This window comes from Onychostoma macrolepis, chromosome 04 (genome assembly GCF_012432095.1).
Source record: "Onychostoma macrolepis isolate SWU-2019 chromosome 04, ASM1243209v1, whole genome shotgun sequence".
Lineage (NCBI taxonomy): Eukaryota > Metazoa > Chordata > Actinopteri > Cypriniformes > Cyprinidae > Onychostoma > Onychostoma macrolepis.
Window position 1 is genome coordinate 12573456 of NC_081158.1, and position 21342 is coordinate 12594797.

Genomic DNA, 21342 nt, shown 5'->3' on the forward strand with positions numbered 1-21342 from the left:
TGACATTGTAGAGGTTTATGAAAACAACTATTCACAACAGGTAACATCTGGGCACATTGTAAAGGTTTATAAAAATAACTACTTACACTATTTACACCGATTAGTTAAAGCAAAACCACAACAAAATGTATCGACATACGTGGAACGCACTTACAAATCAACACTACATTAGAAATTATGTCGCTGTGAAGGTTACACAGGGCTGTGGTTAATTGGAACTGTTTGAGAAAGGATTTTGAAGTTTTTCAGTCAGGATATGACCTGATCAACATGGACACGTACATTGGCAATGTGCCTAGTGTTAGTGGTGTCTTCTTCAGAGAGTTGCATGCCACTCTTGGTGAATGCTGGAATGACAAGTTTCACCTTCCTTTCATAGAGGAGATCGGTAGTGGTGAAGCCTCTGTCTGCCATTACTTCATCGCCTGGATGAAGGTATTCCAGGAACCCTGAATTTGCAGTTATGAATTTATCACTGCACCTTTACTATAAGCTGTAGTAAAGAACCGTAGCTAGCTCATAAGCATTATCATCCTGTTATCATGGATGAACCTGGTGATGTGTCATGGATCCCAGAGGAGGAAATGAGAAGTGATTTATCTGATGAGGAACCACTGCAGGAATCTCACCCTGACCTCGAGTAAGACTTATTCTTTAATTTTAGATTATGTGTATCAGTGGGCCTGCAGGTGTACGGCTGTACACACTGTCCTGAGATTTGCCCCGCAAACATTTCAGCAGTAAATTATAGGCACGTTTGTCCCGTATTTCTGTCAACTGAACCAGCCATGCCATTAATAATGAATGTATCAGTCTTTTGCATGCCAAAGTCAATTTCTGCTTATAAACCCACTGCGCCATGTGACGTCGGAGTGACGTCTTTTCCATGTTATTTTTGGACGTCCAATTTAGGTCCATTGAAGGGGTTGTTTTGTAACGCCAGGCGACGTCTTTTTTCGGCGTCGACAGTACGTCATATATTGACGTCCGTGGGACTTCCGTGTAAGGGCTATTTATAGTCCAAATGTGGTCGTTTGTGGACGTCTTTTCAATGTCAAATTTAGACATTTTATATATAATTTTTACTTAACTTCTATAACTGTAGTCCTATGTTTTGTTTGGCTCAGCAGCTAGATTCAACAGGAAATGCTTTACACCTTTGTATGTGTCTCCAGTTATCACTTGATGCTGAGACAATCAAATGGAGTTTTTGGAAAATTATCTGGAACTGTATGCCACCTTCTGAAATGGGACTAGATAATTTTCAAAAAACTCCATTTGATTGTCTCAGCATCAGGTGATAACTGGAGACACATTTCCTGTTGAATCTAGCTGCTGAGCCAAACAAAGCTACAGGAAAATTAACTGGCACAGAAAGCATAATCTACCCTCTGGAAACATAGGACTACATACAACACTACAGTTATACACATACAAATAAATCACAATTCAAGTTCGCCTGTACCATCTTTATTCAAAAATAAATTGCCCTGAGTGGCATCACAAGGGCACCAGACATATCAAGCACAATGGAGGCAGAATTATGAACAAATATTTAGATTAATTTAATTGAACTCTTAATTGAACTTCTATTTCAAGTCCTGTATAGGCTTGGGTCATCAGGGCGTAGTGAATCCTCCACCTCCAAGTCTTTGCGGCGCGTGCTTGAGGTGCTCAGACACGTTCACCTTGATGCAGTCCTCAGTGGCTGTGGAATCAAATTTCATGATCCCATCTACACAAGCAAAAAAAAAAGACATGATTTAGATATATGCAAAGGCCATCTGCAGTCATACACCCCAGTCCCCACATTTGTAAGTTTCCTGTGCATCCACTACCAATACTGGATTAATACAAAGCCATCGCAGCAACTGTTAACTAACACTTAGGCGGTCTACAAGAAGGGACCAAGCAGACTGTACCTTGAGAAAGCTTAGATCCTTTAATGTGTGCATTAGAATGTTAAGTGTTTTATCAGCCTGTTGTGCTTAGTGCAATTTACAAAAACTGGCTCTGTGCTTGAAAACACATTAGACTCAGATGACATAGAAATTACTATTGATAAGAGTTTAGCAAAAAAAAAAAAGTTAAGTATTCTGGATAATACAACACATCAACTACATGTACTACTTGTCAGACAGCAAACTGTTTTCAGTTGGAGGCTACTTCAGCTTCAATGTAATAAGAACCGCCACAGGAAGTCATTCATACCCACTGGTATAACGGTTTGTAATGACTCAACTTTGTGCCGTGAATATTTGAGAATTGTGACTATTATTTACCATCTTTTACTTTCAACTTTGCTGTCTTTGTTTCTCTCTTAATGCTGTAACACCTTAATTTCCTCTTGTGGATGAATAAGGTCTATCCATGTATCAAGATAGAGAATTGGCATTGCTTTTTTTAAAAGTCGGAAGGAAATGTTTTGTCCAAAGTTATTTATAGACTGGTCAACATGAAACTTGGGCTTACCTTGTATTGCTATATAAACCTTTGATCCTCTAAAGGGCGTTTCCTTTTCCCTTGCCCTTCAAATTAAATTTGGCCATGAGGCTGTTGGTGAAGAGCCTAAAGAAAAATAAAATTCAGTAAATGAATGTGAAGGATATATGTAGGAACAACATTACACATGCAATAAACCCTTTACACTAGTTGATCAGTGTCCCCTAGGGTGTCCTTATCCTCAACGTATCTCCTTAAGCACAGCTGGTCTATCTCACAATGCATTTAGTTGTGAACATGTATTTTCACCTATTCTGACATGCTCAGAAAGAAGGCAAATGAGAACACGCTAAAAATGTTGTAGATACCTGTCCAACACTTTGTGGACACAGTCCTTGGTGTTCCGCCCACCAATTCTTGAAATTTGCAGCACCTGTTGGCATAAGTCCATAATAAAGTTATTTATTTATTATTTTTTTAAACTGACACTCAGAATGTAACAGTGTGCGAGTGCACTGTATTTTATTCTAGGCTATCCAATACTTCCCAGGGGTGCAAACACATGTATGGTCAAAAAAGAGAGGTAATTGAAGCCCTCTTTTTGTAAAGAATTAATAATTCTAGGATGATCGGGGTCATTTTGTAGGGTAGGCCTATAGCATCTGCATAGAAAATAATAAACGAATTACAAGCATATATAAATACAATAAAACACAAATACACGTGAAATAAAGCAGTGTTTTAAAGCAGATGCTTTATGTTTATCAGGTAAATTAACTATTAAGTTACAGACATTGAATAATCAAATGTAAAATAACACTGCCTTCACTGTTTACATTCAATATGATTCATATAATTAATAGTTTTTCTTTAGAGTTTTATTTTTCATTAGTTTTGCCACTGTTTCAAATAAATACCTAGGGTTGTGTTTGTTTTCTTCTAATAGGGTTGAAAAATAAGCAGATCTAGCAGCTTTTAATGCCTCTCTGTATAAGATCGAGCTCGCTTTCCATGCAATGCGAAATACCTTTATTTTTGTTTTCTTCCAGTTGCACTCCATTTTTCTGGCTGCTTTCTTAAAGGGATACTCCACTTTAAAATGAAAATTCTGTCATCATATACTCACCCTCATGTTGTTTCAAACCTGTATGAATTTCTTTCTTCTGGTGAACAGAAAGGAAGATATTTAGAAGAAAGTCAGTAACCAGACAGTTTCTGGTACCATTGACTTCCATAGTATATTTTTTTTCCCTACTATGGAAGTCAATGGTACCAGAAACTGTCTGGTTACTGACATTCTTCTAAATATCTTCCTTTCTGTTCACCAGAAGAAAGAAATTCATACAGGTTTGAAACAACATGAGGGTGAGTATATGATGACAGAATTTTCATTTTAAAGTGGAGTATCCCTTTAAGGGCCTGAGTGTGCACGTTGTACTGCGGCGTTGGACTATTTTCTTTAAGCGCAAAGGAGCAACTGTGTCTAAAGTGCTGGAAAAGAGAGCGTTTCTGTCGCAATATCGAGTTCATCCAAGCTATCTGGGATGCTGAGATGATGAAACTGATCAGGAAGGTTATTAATAAAGCAATCTTTAGTGGCAGAAGTGATCAGTCTAACATATTTGTAACAATCTTTAGTGGCAGAAGTGATCAGTCTAACATATTTGTAACACTGAGTCGGCTTTGCAGCCTTGGCTAAATTAAATTTACACGAGACTAGATAATGATCTGAGATGTCATCGCTCTGCTGCAGAATTTCAACGTGTTATTATGAATTCCATGTGATAATATTAAATCTAGAGTATGATTACGACAATGAGTTGGTCCTGACACGTGTTGTCTAACACCAATGGAGTTAAGAATGTCCTTAAATGCCAATCCTAATGCATCCTTCTCGTTATCTACATGTATATTAAAATCACCAACAATTAGGGCTTTATCTGCAGCCAGTACTAACTCTGATAGAAAATCAGCAAATTCTTTGATAAAGTCTGTATGGTGCCCTGGTGGCCTGTATACAGTAGCCAGCACAAATCTCAAACGTGTTTTGTCTTTTACGCTAGATATTGTTATATTAAGCACCAATACTTCAAAAGAATTATATTTGAAACTAGACTTTAGTAATTCTGAAAATATTACTATAAATATAAATAAATTGCTTTTTAGACGAGGTTCATGTTTATAACCGAAATCTTGGGGGGTGGACTCATTTAAAGTAATGTAATCGTTTGGTTTTAGCCAGGTTTCTGTCAAACACAGCACATCTACGTTATGGTCTGTAATCATATCATTAACAATAAGTGCTTTTGAAGTAAGAGATCGAATATTCAGCAACCCGAGCTTTATAATTTGTTCATTTGTATTACATCTGTTTTTTAATTGTTAAACATCGATTAAATTTTTCCCCTTAGATGGGTTTGGAAATGTTTTATATTTCCTAATTCGGGAACAGACACAGTCTCTATATGATGATATCTAGGTGTAAGAGTCTCCATGTGATGAGATTTATCTGACCTTGGTGACGGGAGACAGCTAGCAGACGGTCGGTTAAGCCAGTCTGTCTGCTTCCTGACCTGAGCCCCATATTGTCATGGTTGTGCTCTAAGACTATAAGCCATATTACTAGAGAGAAGAGCGGCACCATCCCAGGAAGGATGAATACCATCTCTTTTCAACAGGTCAGGACTGCCCCAAAAACTTTTCCAATTGTCTATGAATTCTATATTATTGAATGTGCAAGCTCTAACCTGTTAACCCACAAGTCACCCAAACAGACGTGAAAAAAGCGGGAGGCGACGAAAAGTGCGCTGTTTGCATCCCTGACTTCCAGACCTGTAAAACCTACCAGGGTATCAAAGGCCTGTGCATCAGAGTCCTCCATGGTGTCAGTTCTCTCTATATGGACAGCTGAAGAGGCAGGCTGTGTTTCCTTCAGGCGATGGCGGATGTCGACCAGTAGGCTCAGGACCTTTTTCTGGAACACTGAAATAAATAAATATATTTGTTGATTACAATGCTCCAATTAGAATAGCAAGGTAATTAGCTTCAGTGTTTGTTATTAGTACAGCAGTGTTGGAGAAAGAAACAAAAGTCCAAAGAAATGTCATCATCTGACATGATAGAAACCAAGCCACGGCTATAATTGAAAAGCAGTTTCTGTGGACAGAGAGAACAGTGCAGGAAGAGAGAAGGTGGTACTATTAAAAGTGTCTTCTCCACTGCCAATAGATCAATACTTACCACCCAAAGGCAACGGGAATGCCCATCTCCCAGTCTCAGTCACTGCATCTGCACCACAAAAAAAAATCTGTTTTAGAAGTTATCAAATTATATATTGCAGATGTATTATTTCTCTTCTAATACATCTGTTAAGTTTCAACGATTACAGGTGCATCTATAAAACTTGCTGAATTGCAAAGTACTTTGATGAAAACTACGGCCTTAATTGTGTAAAAAAAATATAATAATAAAAATTCTAAATTACTTGATTTCTTGTTCAAAGCAATGTGTGCATTGTGTATCAGGCAGCCAGGGTGATAGGATCACCACCTGTTACACAATGCACACATTGCTTTGAACAAGAAATCAAGTAATTTAGATTTTTTAAATTATTATTATTTTTATATAAATAGATAAATAATCCTAATTGAGTGTAGTATGAACGCAGCTGACAACTCACCAAGCCTGTCATAGGGGGGATGCTGAGATCACTGTGCTGTGCTCTTTTATCGTGTCTGGACCTGGCCAGGGGACTGGGGCCATCACTACGGATCGGTCATCACTACGGGATTGGTCATCACATCGCTGTGCTCTTTTATCGTGTCTGGACCTGGCCGGGGGACTGGGGGCATCACTACGGGATCGGTCATGTCTGGACCTGACTGTACAAGATACAAGATCAATTTGTTAGTCACATACGGTTATACAAATTAATATAGCAGTGATATGAAGACTGTGTGCCTCGCACCATCATGTCTGGACCTGAAGGTGGGTCTCGAACAATCACTGTGCCAGGACCTGATGGTGGATCCACTGTTACATTTAAATTGAACCACTTGTCCATACATTTATAACTGACAAGAACATGTTTTAACACTGAAACAGACTAACCCCTACTGGTTGACCAAAAATAAGGGCTGGAGACCAACCAGTAGAAGCCAGCCAGCCACTACTGACGCTGTGCCCTGTCCTGCTTCTTTACCTGGAGCGATAGCCATCCCTCGCATGACGAGATCCTGAAAAACACAGAATATTCGTACATTTCACAAGGCCTGATAAAATACAAAAGTGACTGTTTAAAGTGTGATATGATGAATACTCACTGGGCGTCGACAGGTCTCTGATCCGAGGTGCTGTGCTTGCATCTTGAGAGCAAAGAAAACAAAGAATATTCAAAGATGTACAATTATTGAAATGAAACAAAAAGGTAAGAATTGGCACACTCTGCTCCTCTAAACCAGACAAGTCTGAAACATGTCATTAAGCCTGTAAAATAAATCATTACCAAACTTGATTCTCAAGCAGTAAGTAACACTTTGTCCTGAATAGACTTTTGGTTGGTGCAACGGATAAAGTGAATACTCACTGGACATTTCCTTGCGCCGAGATCTGGCAGCGCATTTCTCTGGGCCAGAGGGCTTCCATCAGGCCATCCAAGGTTTGACTTACAGAGTCTGAAACACATGAGTCAGCATGCAAGTATGGTCATGTTGCATATACTAAATTAATAATGAAATACTTAAGTCATTACTATGCTTAATTAACAAGCAGTGAGAAACTACTCATCTTGAATGGACTACAACTTTGTGCAGTGCGATGGTTGGTGCTAGGGTAAAAGTAAATACTCACTAGGAGTGGACATTTCACTGCCCCGGGGACTGTCCACACGCTCCACTTGGCCAGACATGGCTCCATCTTCATGGTCTGAAACGCATGAATGAGCCTGTAACTACTTACATGATGTATATTTAAAAGAGATTACCTTAATTAACAAGCAGTGAGAAACTGCTCGTCTTGAATGGAATATGACTTTGTGCAGTGCAATCTTTGGTGCTAAGGGAAAAGTAAATACTCACTGGGAGTGGACATTTCACTGCCTGAACTGTCTGCACGCTCGACATGGCTCCATCTTCATGGGCTAAAATACATGAATGAGCATGTGACTCATGTTGTACGCAAAACATTTTCATGCTTCTTAAGTTATCAGTACTCACAAGTATTGTGCAACATGTTGGTGTCCTCAATGGGCTGCAGCTTCCTTGGTGCAGCAGGGAAGGTGGGTAGCTTGACGCCTATACAGAGGTAATAATGTAAAACTAAGCATATCCATTTCCAAAAATATATAATCGTAAAGAATTTTATTCATTTTGAAACTAGAATTATAAATTCATTAAGAGAAAACCATTACCCCTGACACTCTCATCCGAATCCGTTAATTCTGCAAAAAATTCATAAACATTGATGTTTTAAGTTTCAGGCCCAATTTGTATCAACCGATTTTATATTTCAAATGTATAAAGTATTTGAGAATGAGAAACATACCATTTCTAACAAAACCCTCCGGAATTACTTTTTTAGTGCGCTTCCTCGTTGATCTAATCACCTCATCGTCCTCCTCTGCCTGGCTGGTCAGGTTGTAGGTGTCACATTCACGACGCTTATCTAGAAATTAGACAATTCACCTTAAAACACACAAAAAATGGTATGACATGGTAATGCATTTCATTTTCTATTAATCTCATAAAACTTGCCTGAAGTAAGTTTTATCTTAATTAATGAGAATGTCATCCAGTCATCATGGGGGTTAATTTTGTCTTTAATGGCTTTTTCTGTTTTTGTAACGCTCATTTTACGTGGCCATCTGACGGTTCTCATTTCTCTGTCGATCCTACTGTCAGGAACTACACCCTCCTTCTCTTGGGTACCCTCCCTCCAAACAGCCCTCGTGTACATGACCTGGAAAGGAGACGTTTTTAACATTTTAGTTCAAAGTTTAGAGGTTGAGAGGGTTTGGACATGAATGGAAGAGCGATGAGGGTTACATTGGGAGTAGGATATTGTGGCAAGAGAACAGAGAGAGGCTCGGGGAGGTTTATGGATAAAGCGAGAAAGGACATGCAGGAGTCACCGAAGATACAGTAAACAAACGGATGGAAACAGGTGATCAGATATGATCCCTGATGGAATCTAGCTTAAAGAATAAGAAAATGTAACCTTAATATGTGTGTTCCAGACCATGGCGAAGGGGTATAAGGACAACACCACCAGCTTCTTGTGGCAGGCAGGCCACCTTCCGGAACAGATCCCTTTCTTGCAGTAGTGCATTTTTCATCCTGACATGACCATTTCCTATGCACACTATGTTCAGAAGTCCAGAGCTACACGGTTGGTGAAATAATGGTGAAGTGTGGCGCTGGCGCAGAATGTCACAAGCAAAAGTCCCGTCTTCATTTTTCTGTCGAACAAAAGCAAAGCTGTTGTCCCTCAAAAGAAAACAACTGTCCTTTTCTTTAACAGAGGCAAACACTTTAGGGTGTCTTTGGCTATTGTCCACTTCTGATTGCTCCATTTCAGACAAACGCCTAGTCACTTGTTCCAAGGGACTTCTCCCGCTCCTCACGTGTTTCTTGACTTGCTGCAGGTAGTTTTCAAATGGAAAACAGGAAATGTCATTTAAGGAACAGTTGAAGTGGCTGGCATCCTCTTGGAGATGAATTAGTCCATGTACATTGTATACAGGAAAGGTCTTGCCATACAGGTCAGAACAGGTCATGACAAAATGTTTGATTAGTTCTTGAGAATATTGGAGATAGGCATTTCGAATCCGCTCATCTGACTCCAGCATTATCGACATGGATACGGTCAAGGACAAGAAATGTTTGTATTTTTCAGGGGATAACACAGTTTTCAAAACCACACGACCTGTGTACAGCAAAAACTGCCTTAGCTCAGTGGCTTTCCACCTATCAATTTCATGCAAACCCCGCGGTTGTCGAGCAAATTCACTTGGCATCTTCCCTCTCAGTGCAATTAGTTTTTGAGAAATTGCATCCTTTTGCCTCACAGATAAACGGCAGACTTTTGGGCCACGAGTCAAGTAAATTAACAGGCGCCTAACTACTCCCAAGCAGACGATATGCATATAATCCAGGACAAAAGAGCTTATGCAAGGAATTCCTGCAGCAATGAAGGGGCTGATACCGGTTTGGTGGTTCCCGTACTCCACTCTGGAGAAACAGTCATCTGTTCGAGAAGTGCATTCCTGTTCACTGAAAACTATTCTTCTCTCAACACGAGTACCTCTGATTAAATATCTTTCACAACTCTCATAGGCAGTATGACCCTTAATACACTTCAGATATGCCCTTGCTGGCGCATCACATATCAGTGTATCAATATTGACAGTGTAAGTCTGGCCTTTAAAAACTATTCCATTGTCCTTCAGATGTTTGTATTCAGTCACAAAGTCTTTTAAATACTCCTCAAGAGGACTTGGCTTACTTTGTCCACTAAACATGGCTACAATGAATGGATCAAAATGGCCACACTTCACCAGTATTGGCCAGAATTGGACACCACTACTTCTGAAAAGTGGGATGCCATCAACGTTTACGCTGAGGTGCACTTCATTGCTCTCCATCTGACTTAAATAATGACAAATACCCTTTTCTAAGCCGTAGTACTTGTACTGCCCACCACATTTAGGCTCTGTTGTGTTATGCCGTGGTGTAGCAAGGAGTGTCCGGCAATCCGCGGGCAATAAGTGCCCTTGCTTTCTTAATATGGACAATAGACCATTAAGCGCTCTGTGTGTCAATCTGTACTCTAAGGCCCACTGTCTCAGTTCGTCCTCAAAGCTGGTCACTTCAGTTTCATTTGGTTCCTGTTCAGAGTCAGTAGAGCAATAGTCCACATCAGTGTCAAAGTCAAAATCATCTGATGTCCCAAGAACACCGTCACTCATTAAACTATCTGGGGTCCCAGGCACACCGTCACTGCTGAAACTACTTTGAGTCCCAGACACACTGTTGCCATTATTTTCAATGCCCTCTTCATCACTGCCAGAATAACATAGTAGTTGATCCAGTTCTCTTTGGCGTTTTCGCCACTGTCTTACTCTCAAAGTCATCTGTAAACACAGGCATTAATCCAAAGTTTAGTTTTACTGTTTATTTGACTGGGGCCTGTACAAAAAGAGGATGAGATCACAACATGTACCTTGTTTAGGTGGTTTATCTCCTAACAGGGAATAACACTTCACTCCTTACAGCACCCGAGAGACAAAAATAATGGGTTAAAACCTTAAAGTTGTCAGACCAACCAGTTGAATAAATGTTGTTTGTGGTACAGCCGTGGATCAAACGCAGCATGTGAAAGCACTAACGTTAGTGCCCACTGCTCACGCACCGCAAACACACTGCAAACGGAGTAACGTTTTATACAGACGTAATCATAATTAGACGATTAGCTAACGTAATCGACCCTAGCTGTCCTTGTTTGTAGGTAACGTTAACCAGCATAGCTATATCACTGTGAGTACAGTAGACACAATAAATGTCATGAAATCTTAACCCTTTAATCACAAATGTTTCTGTTATGGCATCCAGGCGCACAGCAGCTGTCCACTATGTTGAAATATTTAGGTTTAAACAGTCTGGCTTTAAATAATCATTCGACCGCTATCGATACCAATGCTACAGCCGCTCTGGCGCTCTCTTGTTTGTCTGCCAAAATAGCAGCTTTGGAGAGTGCCTATTTTTTTCCCCCTTTTTTTCTGCTGATCTCCCGCGCAGTAACCTTCAGTAAACCCCATCCCCCCTGAGGGGCGCGCCCCACATTGAGAACCACTGGCCTAGAGCATACACGCAAATTACGCGCTGAGTTTATGACCCGTTACATATTAATTTTCCTAATTTCTGACGATATTCAAGAGTGAATGCGTTGGGAAAAGCCCATAGAACACCCAAAACGAAATCGTAGAATGGTACGTTAGCTAGCTAGCAGACAGATAACAACGTGCAACATAACGTTACGTGTTTGCTTCTTGTACCAATGGGGTGGTATCAGAGACAAAACACCTCTAATGGTTTACAATAAAACGTATCATGTTCCTTTCATGGACGATAAAAGTGACTGAGGGTATCAACCAACCTTGCATCATCTGTGCACCCCGTATAACGTATGGACGCTAGTTACCGTTAGTTAGCAACGAGCTAGTCAGTCAGAACTCCAGGCCATTCTGCTAGCGGTAACGTTATACGTGCAGTTTAGTGTCCCAAATTGTTCAAATTGACATGTTCTCTCATGGACAGCTAAAATAACATCGAAACTGAACATGAACCAAGAGCAGCAAGCTAACGCAAAAAAAAATAAATAAATTGTGTGCCGTTAAGGCTAACGCCCTTGACCATTCGCGGCTGTAACCACAGCAGGTTTGTGAAGTTTAAGACAATAACGCTAATCTACCTAACACTATATGTACGCATGGACATAGAATTCACTAGGCTGACCGAACTTACCTTCAATTTAGAGGAATCGATGGGTTCACCAGCGATGCAGGCTGAAGAGCTGTGTGCAGTGCCGTTATTCTGCAATGCTTGAATCGCGCCAAAATGCCTGACGTGTTGCCTCGCCCAATTAGAGGGGCGTTTACTGGTTGGGTTATGCTGATGTGCTGCCTCAGCCAATCAGAGTGACGTTGACTGGTTTTTGACTCTTTGGCATAGACTGTAAAAAATTATTTTACAGGATTTCAACCAAAGAAGAGCTATTTTTTACAGTCTATGGTTGAAATCCTGTCCTCGTGTCCTTGACTTTTCTGCTGCTGTTGGTTCTTTTTAAGTTAGGAATAAGGTGAATAGGCCTAATATGCTACCATTAAATTATTTTCTGAACTTTATTTTCCTACAAATTGCATTTCCACATAAATATACATGCAAAAATACATCTATGAATGAATAAATAAATAACTTGATTAGGCTACTTAGAATAAATAAACCAGTAAAAAAAAAAAAAAACATGGCCTATTTGGCATACACATAATAAATCGTGACTGTTTATTAAAAAAAATCTGTATTCATATGTATCAATCATGTTGATAACAACAATGTTGATATTTGTAAATAAAAAAAATATTACATACAATCATGTAAATTTCCTGCACCTAGACGTCCAAATAAAAACCCAGTTCAAAGGTCAAATGTTGAACGTCAATCTGATGTCCAATTTGGGTCATGGTTAGACGTCCAAATAGAGGACCTAGTTTGGACGTCGAATAGATGTCCAGAATTGGTCATCGACCGACGGACCCAATATAGACATGATCTGCACGTCTATCCGACGTCCAATGTTTAGTGGGAACATTGCGTCAAATAGAAAGAGAAAATCGTGCTACATGCACTTTCATGAGATCGGGTTAGACTACAACAATTAATTTGTAGCCTATTTTACAAATGGGAATACAACAAATTCATGACAATGTTTTACATTCAAGCTACCCGTAAAATTTATAGTGACAAGTTCTTTAAAATCATCTGGAATGCAATAAAGTAATTTTTAAAGCTGTTTTGCTGCATGGATTAAAAATAGGCTAATAAATACTTCACATATCAGACAAAATTGCATTGCAGAAAATCCTTGAAATTCAGATCAGAGCAACATAAAAATCTGAAAAAATATAATCAGGCCTGTTTTAGGCTTTTCCTTATTTTTATATTTTAGACGGTGATGAAAAATGACTTGCCTTTAGAGACAAATGCATCTTTACGGATTACATAATGAAAGAGTTTTTGTTTTCGATTTGAATTATTTCGTTTTAAAGTAGTAATTTAAAGCTTTCTATAGATATATTGATCATATTTGTGACTCAATTCGTTGAGTTTCGGTTCAAGACGAGACGGCAAGCGCATCTGTTTTCCTATTTATTTTAATAAAAGTAAAACGTTTTGTTGATATTGTGAATGCACACAAATAACAGTAGACCCTTTACAGTTCCGAATGATGTATTACTCTTACCTTTATAAGCAAAAATTACGGCATATTTTAAGTTGTTTCCACTATCAAGAAAAAAAATGCAAGTGACCGCTCTGGCGCCTCCATGTCCTGCAAAGCACGCTTCAGCTTCCACTCTTCATACAAACGATTAGATATGCACCTTAGCGCACGTTTATATAGTTCAAACATTTAAACATTGTGATATGCTTGAACTGTTTATATCTATAGATTGTATTTTAAGTCGTGGTGATTTGAGAAGGCTAAATTGATCACTGTCTGCCGCTGGCCACTTGGTTGTTACTTAACAAAAAAAAAAAAAAAACCTTACATTTAACGAACAAAAAGTGCTCCAAACAATTTTATAAATTAGCTTTATAAAAAACGAAATGAAATCACTTTACCATTAAATACGATTTTTTTACATTCATAGGTCAGCTTCTCTGGGCCATTGTGCAAAATATGGCACATACTCTTTGATTGAGGACAGAATCAACAAGGTTTTAGATATTCAACTTATCCAGGTAAGTTAATGTTATCAAACACACATATCACCTGTCTAATGTTACACAGTGACATGACCAAATGTTTTTTTATAGAGCTCCGAGGTCCCAAGTAGCTCCTGGTGTGAGCTAGAGGGTCTAAAGCGCAGCATAAGGTTTCTGACTGAGCAACATATAAAGTGTCGGCCCTCATCACAGACAGAATTCGGCAGGTAAAGACACGCATATGTACACACAAAAATCTTACTGCTGACTATACTAACAACTAAAATCAAATATTCTTATAATAAATGTGTTGTGTCCCACATTTTAGGTTGCCAAGTGGGTGCGGGAGGAGCTGTGTCCAAAAGGAACAAGCCATTTCTTTGACATCTGGCATATCTGCAAAAATATGTATCTTGATGAAGGTAGTTTTGTTTTGTTCTGAAACAGGTCTAGGGAAAGCTTTGGATGCTGCCGCAAAGGACTACTGGACTGCAGCTTCCACTCCTAATGGAGATGTGATGGAGGCCAAGCGGAAAAGCATGGTCAACCATGTTCAGGACATCCATGAACGTGACACTCCTAACGTTTCCCTGCTGTGCACATCCACCTCTGAAGGGGGAAGCAAGGAACAAGGAGTGGTTGGAACCAGGTATAACTTATTGTATTCATTATGTGGCTGAAAATGAACAAGATGTGATACAAATCCCACCTCATTGTGATCGTACAATCATGCCTCATCTTAAAAACAAAATATGCGTTTACGCAGGATCAACTGTAGCAGTTAAACTGGAGAGTGTAGCTACTAGAACAGCGCTGGCAAAGGATGTTCAGCAGTTGTCCCCACAGTATCAGACCTTTTCACTGAAGGCATTTCACTCCCTCATTCTGCACTTTGCACCAAAGCACACTGGGTACTCCTTCCTTGAGATGTACAGCAGGTACATATTAGTACTTTATGAAACTAATGTAATCTAACAGCCCAAACTTCATTAATTGTGCAAAGATTGTTAATATTTGAACGACAGCATCACATACCACTCTCAAAAATAAATATAAAGTTAAAACATCACCGCTTGAACAAAAAACATTATAACCTTCATGACAATACAATTTATTGCAGAACTGTATTATCTTGGTGTACCCTATTAACACGGACTAGGAATTTATTCTATTTGAATATTCTGCCCTGTTGATGAGTAATGGCACTTTTTAGTCACAGAAGGGCAACGTCGCCTTAACTCACTATACAAGAAAAATGCTCAATGTTGTTTTTACTTCTGGGTTTATTCACATATGCACAACTTCCAGATCCCTTCAGAGGATCAACAAGGATGAGGCTGTTGGCGTGTATCTAGCACAGCATTGATGATTTAACACACGTTAACAACATGCTAGCGTGATACCCGCACAGATGTTGGGCAAGTTACTGAAAGATTGTTAAATGTTTTTAAATGGGTCAGATGGTATATTTTTAACCAGCACTCTCTCCACCTTCAATATCACGACTGAGGTGACACCCTTGAGGAAGACACGTAACCCCCAACTACTCCCCAGGTGCCGCAGCATAAATGGCTGCCCACTGCTCATTGCTGTGTGTATGCACTTGGATGGGTTAAATGCAGAGCACAAAAAAGTAGAGCACACCAAGCAAGTCTTGATTCAGACTTTCGAAGTGACATTTTTGGTGAGGATCCCCAGAGTCTCCAGGTCAGTAGTGATTTGCACGAAGAATGGCCAAGCCAAAGCACAGAAGTCGGGAATTATGATCACTGACAATCTAAAAAGTCATCTCAAAATGAATGTATCTTTCTTATTCCTTAAGAAGCAGGCTATACTCCATCTCTCAAACACAGCTATACAAGAAATAGTGGACAACTTCTCCTTATCTCAACTGTTGGTCAAAGAGGTAACTAGTAACACATTACAGAGAAATGGTCACAATATTGCAGAAGCAACACTGTGTGAAGTTGAAAGTGCTATCATGGACTCTAACATTCTATTTACCATTACTTCCACAAGTGCTAAATTGTCTTCATCCAAGCGCAAAAAAAAAACCCTGTCATTGAGCGTAATTATCCATTGCCAACACACTTGGTACATCACGCAAAATTCACAAACTATTTGCTGTTTATTGGGTCCTTGCCAATTTGCCACCAAAATATCAATCCGTGTTACACTCTATACAGCTAGCAATACTAGCTAAAGTTACAGACCTCCATGAGTTCGTATATGCAGCTGTACTTGCTCCATTGATGTATGATGTTCATACACTTGGAACAGGATGGCGTGTTTGTTGAAAGACTTGGTCACAATGTGAAAGGCACCATCTTCTGTGTTTCTGCTGACAATCTGGCTGCCCATGGATTGGGGGGCTTTGTGGAGTCTTTAGCAGATTATGTTTGCAGATCCTGTATGGTGACAAGAAGTTTCAGATAAAGAGATGAGAGTTTTCTCTGAGAACCAAAGCCAGCCATGACCTTCATGTACAAAATGTTTAAGAAAATGACACTTTGAGCAGCTGCTTTGGTGTTAAAAGGTCCTGTGTCTAGTGTGACGCCCTCAATTACTTCCATCCAGTTACAGGCTTTCCTCCCGTTACACTACATGATCTTCTGGAAGGCATCATTCCTATGGAGCTTTCTCTTTGCATCAAGATGATCCAGCTGAAGTACTTCACTTTCAGAGTATTTGAATCAAAAGATTGCATCATTCCTGTATCAGCACAGTGATAAAATTGGATAGACCAAAGCCAATTCCCAAAACATTTCTGTCGCGAGGAACAATAGAAGACCATGGGCATGAAAATGCAACTCTGCTCCGACTGCTTCCATTGCTTGTAGGCAATGTAGTACCAGAGGGTTGAAAGAGGTCTTAGAGCTAGCCTTGTGTCCATCATTTACTGATAAAACCTCAGACTATATTTCAGGTCAAAATCAGTGATCATAAGCAGGCACTGCAAGAGTTTTTCCCTGAGGTTCACTGCCTTCCTAAACATAATTATGTGGAGTACCCCACCCTAGTGAAATGCTTTGGACCAGGCGGCTTGAAACCAAACATCGTTCTTCAAAAGAGTTGTGCATGATGCTCAAAACTTCAAAAATATTTTGAAGGCAATGGCAGTCAGACACCAACACATGATGGCATATCATCTTGCTGCATCATCATTTTTCAAGCCAAAAACACAAGCATCCAGGTTCAAACTATACCAGAAGTGGCTCAGGTACATGTTAGAAGACAAACAACGATATTTTTGGTATTCCACGTTTGTTTGTATCAGTGGCTCTGATAGATGTTTGCTGTGATATGAACATCTTCACTTGACAAAGTATATAAAAATAATGATGTTGCCATTTTTAGATTGCCATGTATCGTAACACACCTAAGTCTGACAGTTTCTGACAGTTCATTGTTATATTTTCAATTTTTATTATCTGTAACCTGAAGCTTGAATTGATTGTTTACATTTAATATAGCAGTTTTCCAGGGATCCCTAACACAAACATGATGAAGCTGTTCAGTAAAAGCAGCAAACACGATCAGAAATGGTTAAGAGGGATAGGGACATTCTTTTAAATATTACTTAACTCTACAGTGTATTGGCATGTTTGTAACATTATATAGACTATTATATAACAATTTGAAATGCAACTGAAAGTAATTCAAAATGTATCTGAAATCAATTCAATATGTAACCCAATGTAATTATCTTCGCAGATGGTTTTAAAGGACTCCCAGCCTGCACATAGCAGCACTAAAATGGAACAGAGCTGGTGGTAAGTAATAGAATTCTCAAATTCTTTAATGAATGACATAATTAACAAACTTTGATTAATAATATTATGATGCCCCATTGGTATGCCTAGATCGTCAAGCCCAGTCCTCTCAGTGAGATGGTGGTCCTGTTTGCAAGAGAGGAAACTCCTACCTTAACCTGATTGGGTTATTATCATCTTTTCATATCTTGCTATATTCATAATGTATAACATGCCTATATGATTACTAGCAGAAAAAAGACAAACACAATCATACTGGAAATGGCTCCATTCATAATGTATGCAACACGTAATGACAGTGGTGGACTTTTTTAATGGTCATTTTACACTATACCTTTGTTTTTCCATCTCAGGAGAACGCTTTACAGTGGTATCACCAGCGATCTGCCTGACCCATCAGTCCTCCAAGTGGAAGTGTGAAAAAAAACATACCATTACACTATCACAGTTATTAGTATTTGTATTTTACATAATTATTACACTGTATCAAAATTTCTCAAGTTTAGATTACACTGGTAAGCAAGAAACTGTATTAAAGTTATAGAAATTTACATTTACCTTATATATAGTTTACATTTGATATAATAGTCTGTACAGATAAAACCAAATTAATGCATCCTAAGTGTTTTGTGTAAGGCCAGATCTCTCTGTGGAAGACCGACTGAAAGGTGGACCATGAAGAGGAGGAACTCATTGAGACTGACACTGTCAAAATAAATTTTAATTAATTATGATACATATAATGCATGTAACTTGTGCATACACAATATAAAATCAATATCAATAAACAATATAATATCAATATTTATCATTGCATTGTTTGTTATTCCAACTTCACTCCTCGTTGTACCTGTCCTTGCTCTGGTCACACGAATCATGTTGTGGGATGCAGGTTCAATAACTTTCCAAAAGGCCATTAAATGGTTCTACATCTCAAATCTATATTGGATGAGAGACGTTTTCAGAAAATACACCACACAATGTAAAAACAAATGCAAGTTAGTTTGTCCTCACTGAACCTGAGGCTTAATTTAAAAATGTATAATGTATTGACATGCAAGTACTCTAATGAAAAAATGATTGTAGCTAGGGTTTTAGCTTAATTATTCTGTGGGGGGAAAATATCTGAATAGCTGGCTGACACTTAACATAATTTCCATTTCCGTATGCCAATGAAGAAAGCAAGCCATATTGGTTTACAAAGGCATGAAGGCGAGTATATGCTGACGGCTTTATTTTTGGGTGAATCATCTATTAACTCTTTAATACGCATTGCCCAGACCCACAGAAGTTTTTAAACAATCAGGCAACCACAGCGACAAAAAAAATAAATAAATTCACTACAGGCCTGCATTGTGCTCAGTAATATAGTAATGTATATAAGGGTTTAGAGCTTTGTAGTGTATGTTGCCGTCATTGTTGAAGTGGCCATTGCATACTGAAGTATCATAAGTGATGTTAAACTCCTTACATCTAATACTCTGAATCCACTTGTGTGAGAAGTGTGAAAAAACCTTTGAGAAGCGTCACAAAACAGGACCGCAATAGCGGGAACCACCCTCACAGACATTTAAACTGCATGGAACTCTTCATTAAATAAGTTTTGTATTATATTACTTCACTATACTTAATTTGTTATATTATAGCAATAACATGTATACATATTATTTTATATTAATGGGTTGAATAAAGGCCTCTGTACCAAATTAATGTTAATGACTTAAAATCACTTACAAGCAGCGCAAATGAACTGAATCTAGTTTAAATGTGTTTTGATCTTTCATGGTAAACAAATATTGATTCAAATAATTGCGTAATTTCTGTACAACAGAAGAGAAGCTCCAAGATTTCATAATTTCTGAAAGGAGCTTCTGACAGAAGAAGGGAACAGGTAAACTGAGAAAGCTCATTAAATCACTTCATGTGCATTTTTTCACAACATAAATACCCTTTTTATGTTTAGCAGAAGATTCACATTTTTCATATGTAAATTGACAATTTTCAGATCACTTTAATGTTTATTAGCTCATGATCTATAATTCTATGGCAAAAAATCCACGTTCATGCCAGAATTACTGTAATTTTTGAGATTAGGCATGAATTAGGCATTTCTATGGCAACACCATCAATGCCTGAAGGAATTTGCAGTGGTCAGGTGGTTCACATGGTACATGGAGCTCTCAGAAAATTCCCAGTTTAGAAGTTGTAGTTACGAGTTCTATGTGGACATGAATGCTTTTTAAATTTTGGAATCTCATACCTATGGTAACTACAACATGGCATGAATGCACATACAAGGACTCATACCTTACATCTGATGGATTCTTTTCTTTGAAGCCATCTTTGATTTTTTTTCCCAAATTCAAATGCACTTAATATATGTCTAATTTCATGCAAGTGTTTGGTCCACTGTTTCATGATTGCATCATCAGCAGGGCAACATCCTTGTTGAAGGTTCGATGATATGGAGCCCTGGGCCTATTAAGAGATGCACAGTTTAATCACAAGCTGCCTTTGTTCATTTTCAGAACACAAATTAAGACATTTTTGATGAAATCCAAGAGCTTTCTGACCCTGCATTGACAGCAATGCAACTGAAAAACCCAGGCCCAGAAAGGTAGTATGGACATCATTAAAACAGTGACATCAGTGGTTCAACCATAATGTTATTAAGCTACATTGCTGCGTGAAGAAAACAAAAAATAACTATATTCAACAATTTCTTCTCTTCCATGTGTTCTCATGCGTGTGGTGCGTGTGGTAGGCGGCGTTCTGACGTAAAACCCGGATGCCCTGCGATTTGGGGATCCAGTGTACACTTTAGCACCATTTTAAAGACTACACCAAGACAGCACAATTAATGTAGAATTCAATAGCTTGTATACAGCATGGATCTTCCTCTGCTTGTAAACACAGCGTGGTTCTACAGCAGAATGCGCATACATTCAGCTACTTTTGTAAACACGCAGCAGAGACTGACACAGAAAAGAAGAAATTGTTGAATGTATTTAATGAATTGTTATTGGTCGAATACATATTTAATATTTTGTGTTGTAGCTCGAGTATTCACATTGTGAAAATCAATGATTATTTATGACGATTTCTGATGGTTTTAATCATTGAATATTCCATTGTTATACATTAAAAATTTAATTTGTGTAGTAGATACTGGTGATTGTTTAATTAAATTGCTTGTTTTTATAATAGTGATAAATATGGGATCCTACGCAATTCATGTTTTAGTCATGGGTATATTATGTAGTGTATTGGTGGATGTGATGATCTGTGTTGTATATAAATGGAAATTGTCCAGTATTTAAGTGGAATACGTGTTTTTAGTAATTGAACATTGGCTAATGAATGATGACAATATAATTAATGATTTAAAAAGTGGGTGGAGGGATTGAATTGCTTTACACACTGAAGAAGGCCTTGAGCCGAAACGTTTGTTTTTTCCCATTGGTGATGGATGTAAAATAAAATGTAAAATGAAGTCTGTTGAATAAAATCATTGTTTTTGTTTTCTATGGTGGGTCAGAAAGCTCTTAATTTGTGTTCCGAAGATGAACAAAGGTCTTACAGGTTTGGAACGACATGAGGGTGAGTAATAAATGACAGAATTAAAATTTTTGGGTGAACTAAGCCTTTAA

At 38.5% G+C, this 21342-nt stretch overlaps 1 protein-coding gene and 1 long non-coding RNA gene across 6 annotated transcripts; one reads left to right on the forward strand and one right to left on the reverse strand.

Annotated features, from left to right (window-relative positions):
* Positions 1-6121: 6121 nt before the first annotated feature.
* LOC131539374 (uncharacterized) lies at positions 6122-18082 on the reverse strand. 5 transcript variants are annotated; one of them, XM_058773931.1, is made up of 12 exons: positions 10660-12390; positions 8656-8896; positions 8193-8397; positions 7984-8103; positions 7850-7879; positions 7656-7733; positions 7291-7365; positions 7028-7115; positions 6765-6806; positions 6644-6677; positions 6410-6459; positions 6122-6323 (listed from the first exon to the last, which is right to left on the reverse strand). In XM_058773931.1, exons 2-11 carry the CDS (start codon positions 8764-8766, stop codon positions 6445-6447), a joined length of 798 nt encoding a protein of 265 aa, XP_058629914.1. In that variant the 5' UTR covers positions 8767-8896; positions 10660-12390; the 3' UTR covers positions 6122-6323; positions 6410-6444. The 5 variants fall into 5 exon arrangements, 4 of the variants coding, with proteins under 4 accessions (XP_058629914.1, XP_058629913.1, XP_058629911.1 ...); XR_009270842.1 differs by lacking the exons at positions 6122-6323; positions 6410-6459; positions 6644-6677; positions 10660-12390 and adding exons at positions 7518-7579; positions 18027-18082 and having other exon boundaries at positions 6786-6806; XM_058773930.1 differs by lacking the exons at positions 6122-6323; positions 6410-6459; positions 6644-6677; ... (4 more) ...; positions 7850-7879; positions 7984-8103 and having other exon boundaries at positions 8259-10570; positions 10660-10704; positions 11961-12390.
* Positions 12469-18180, forward strand: LOC131539462 (uncharacterized). The gene is made up of 4 exons (XR_009270867.1): positions 12469-14568; positions 17634-17692; positions 17783-17858; positions 18046-18180. It is a non-coding gene; the product is annotated as an uncharacterized LOC131539462 (long non-coding RNA).
* The last annotated feature ends 3162 nt before the right edge of the window (positions 18181-21342 follow it).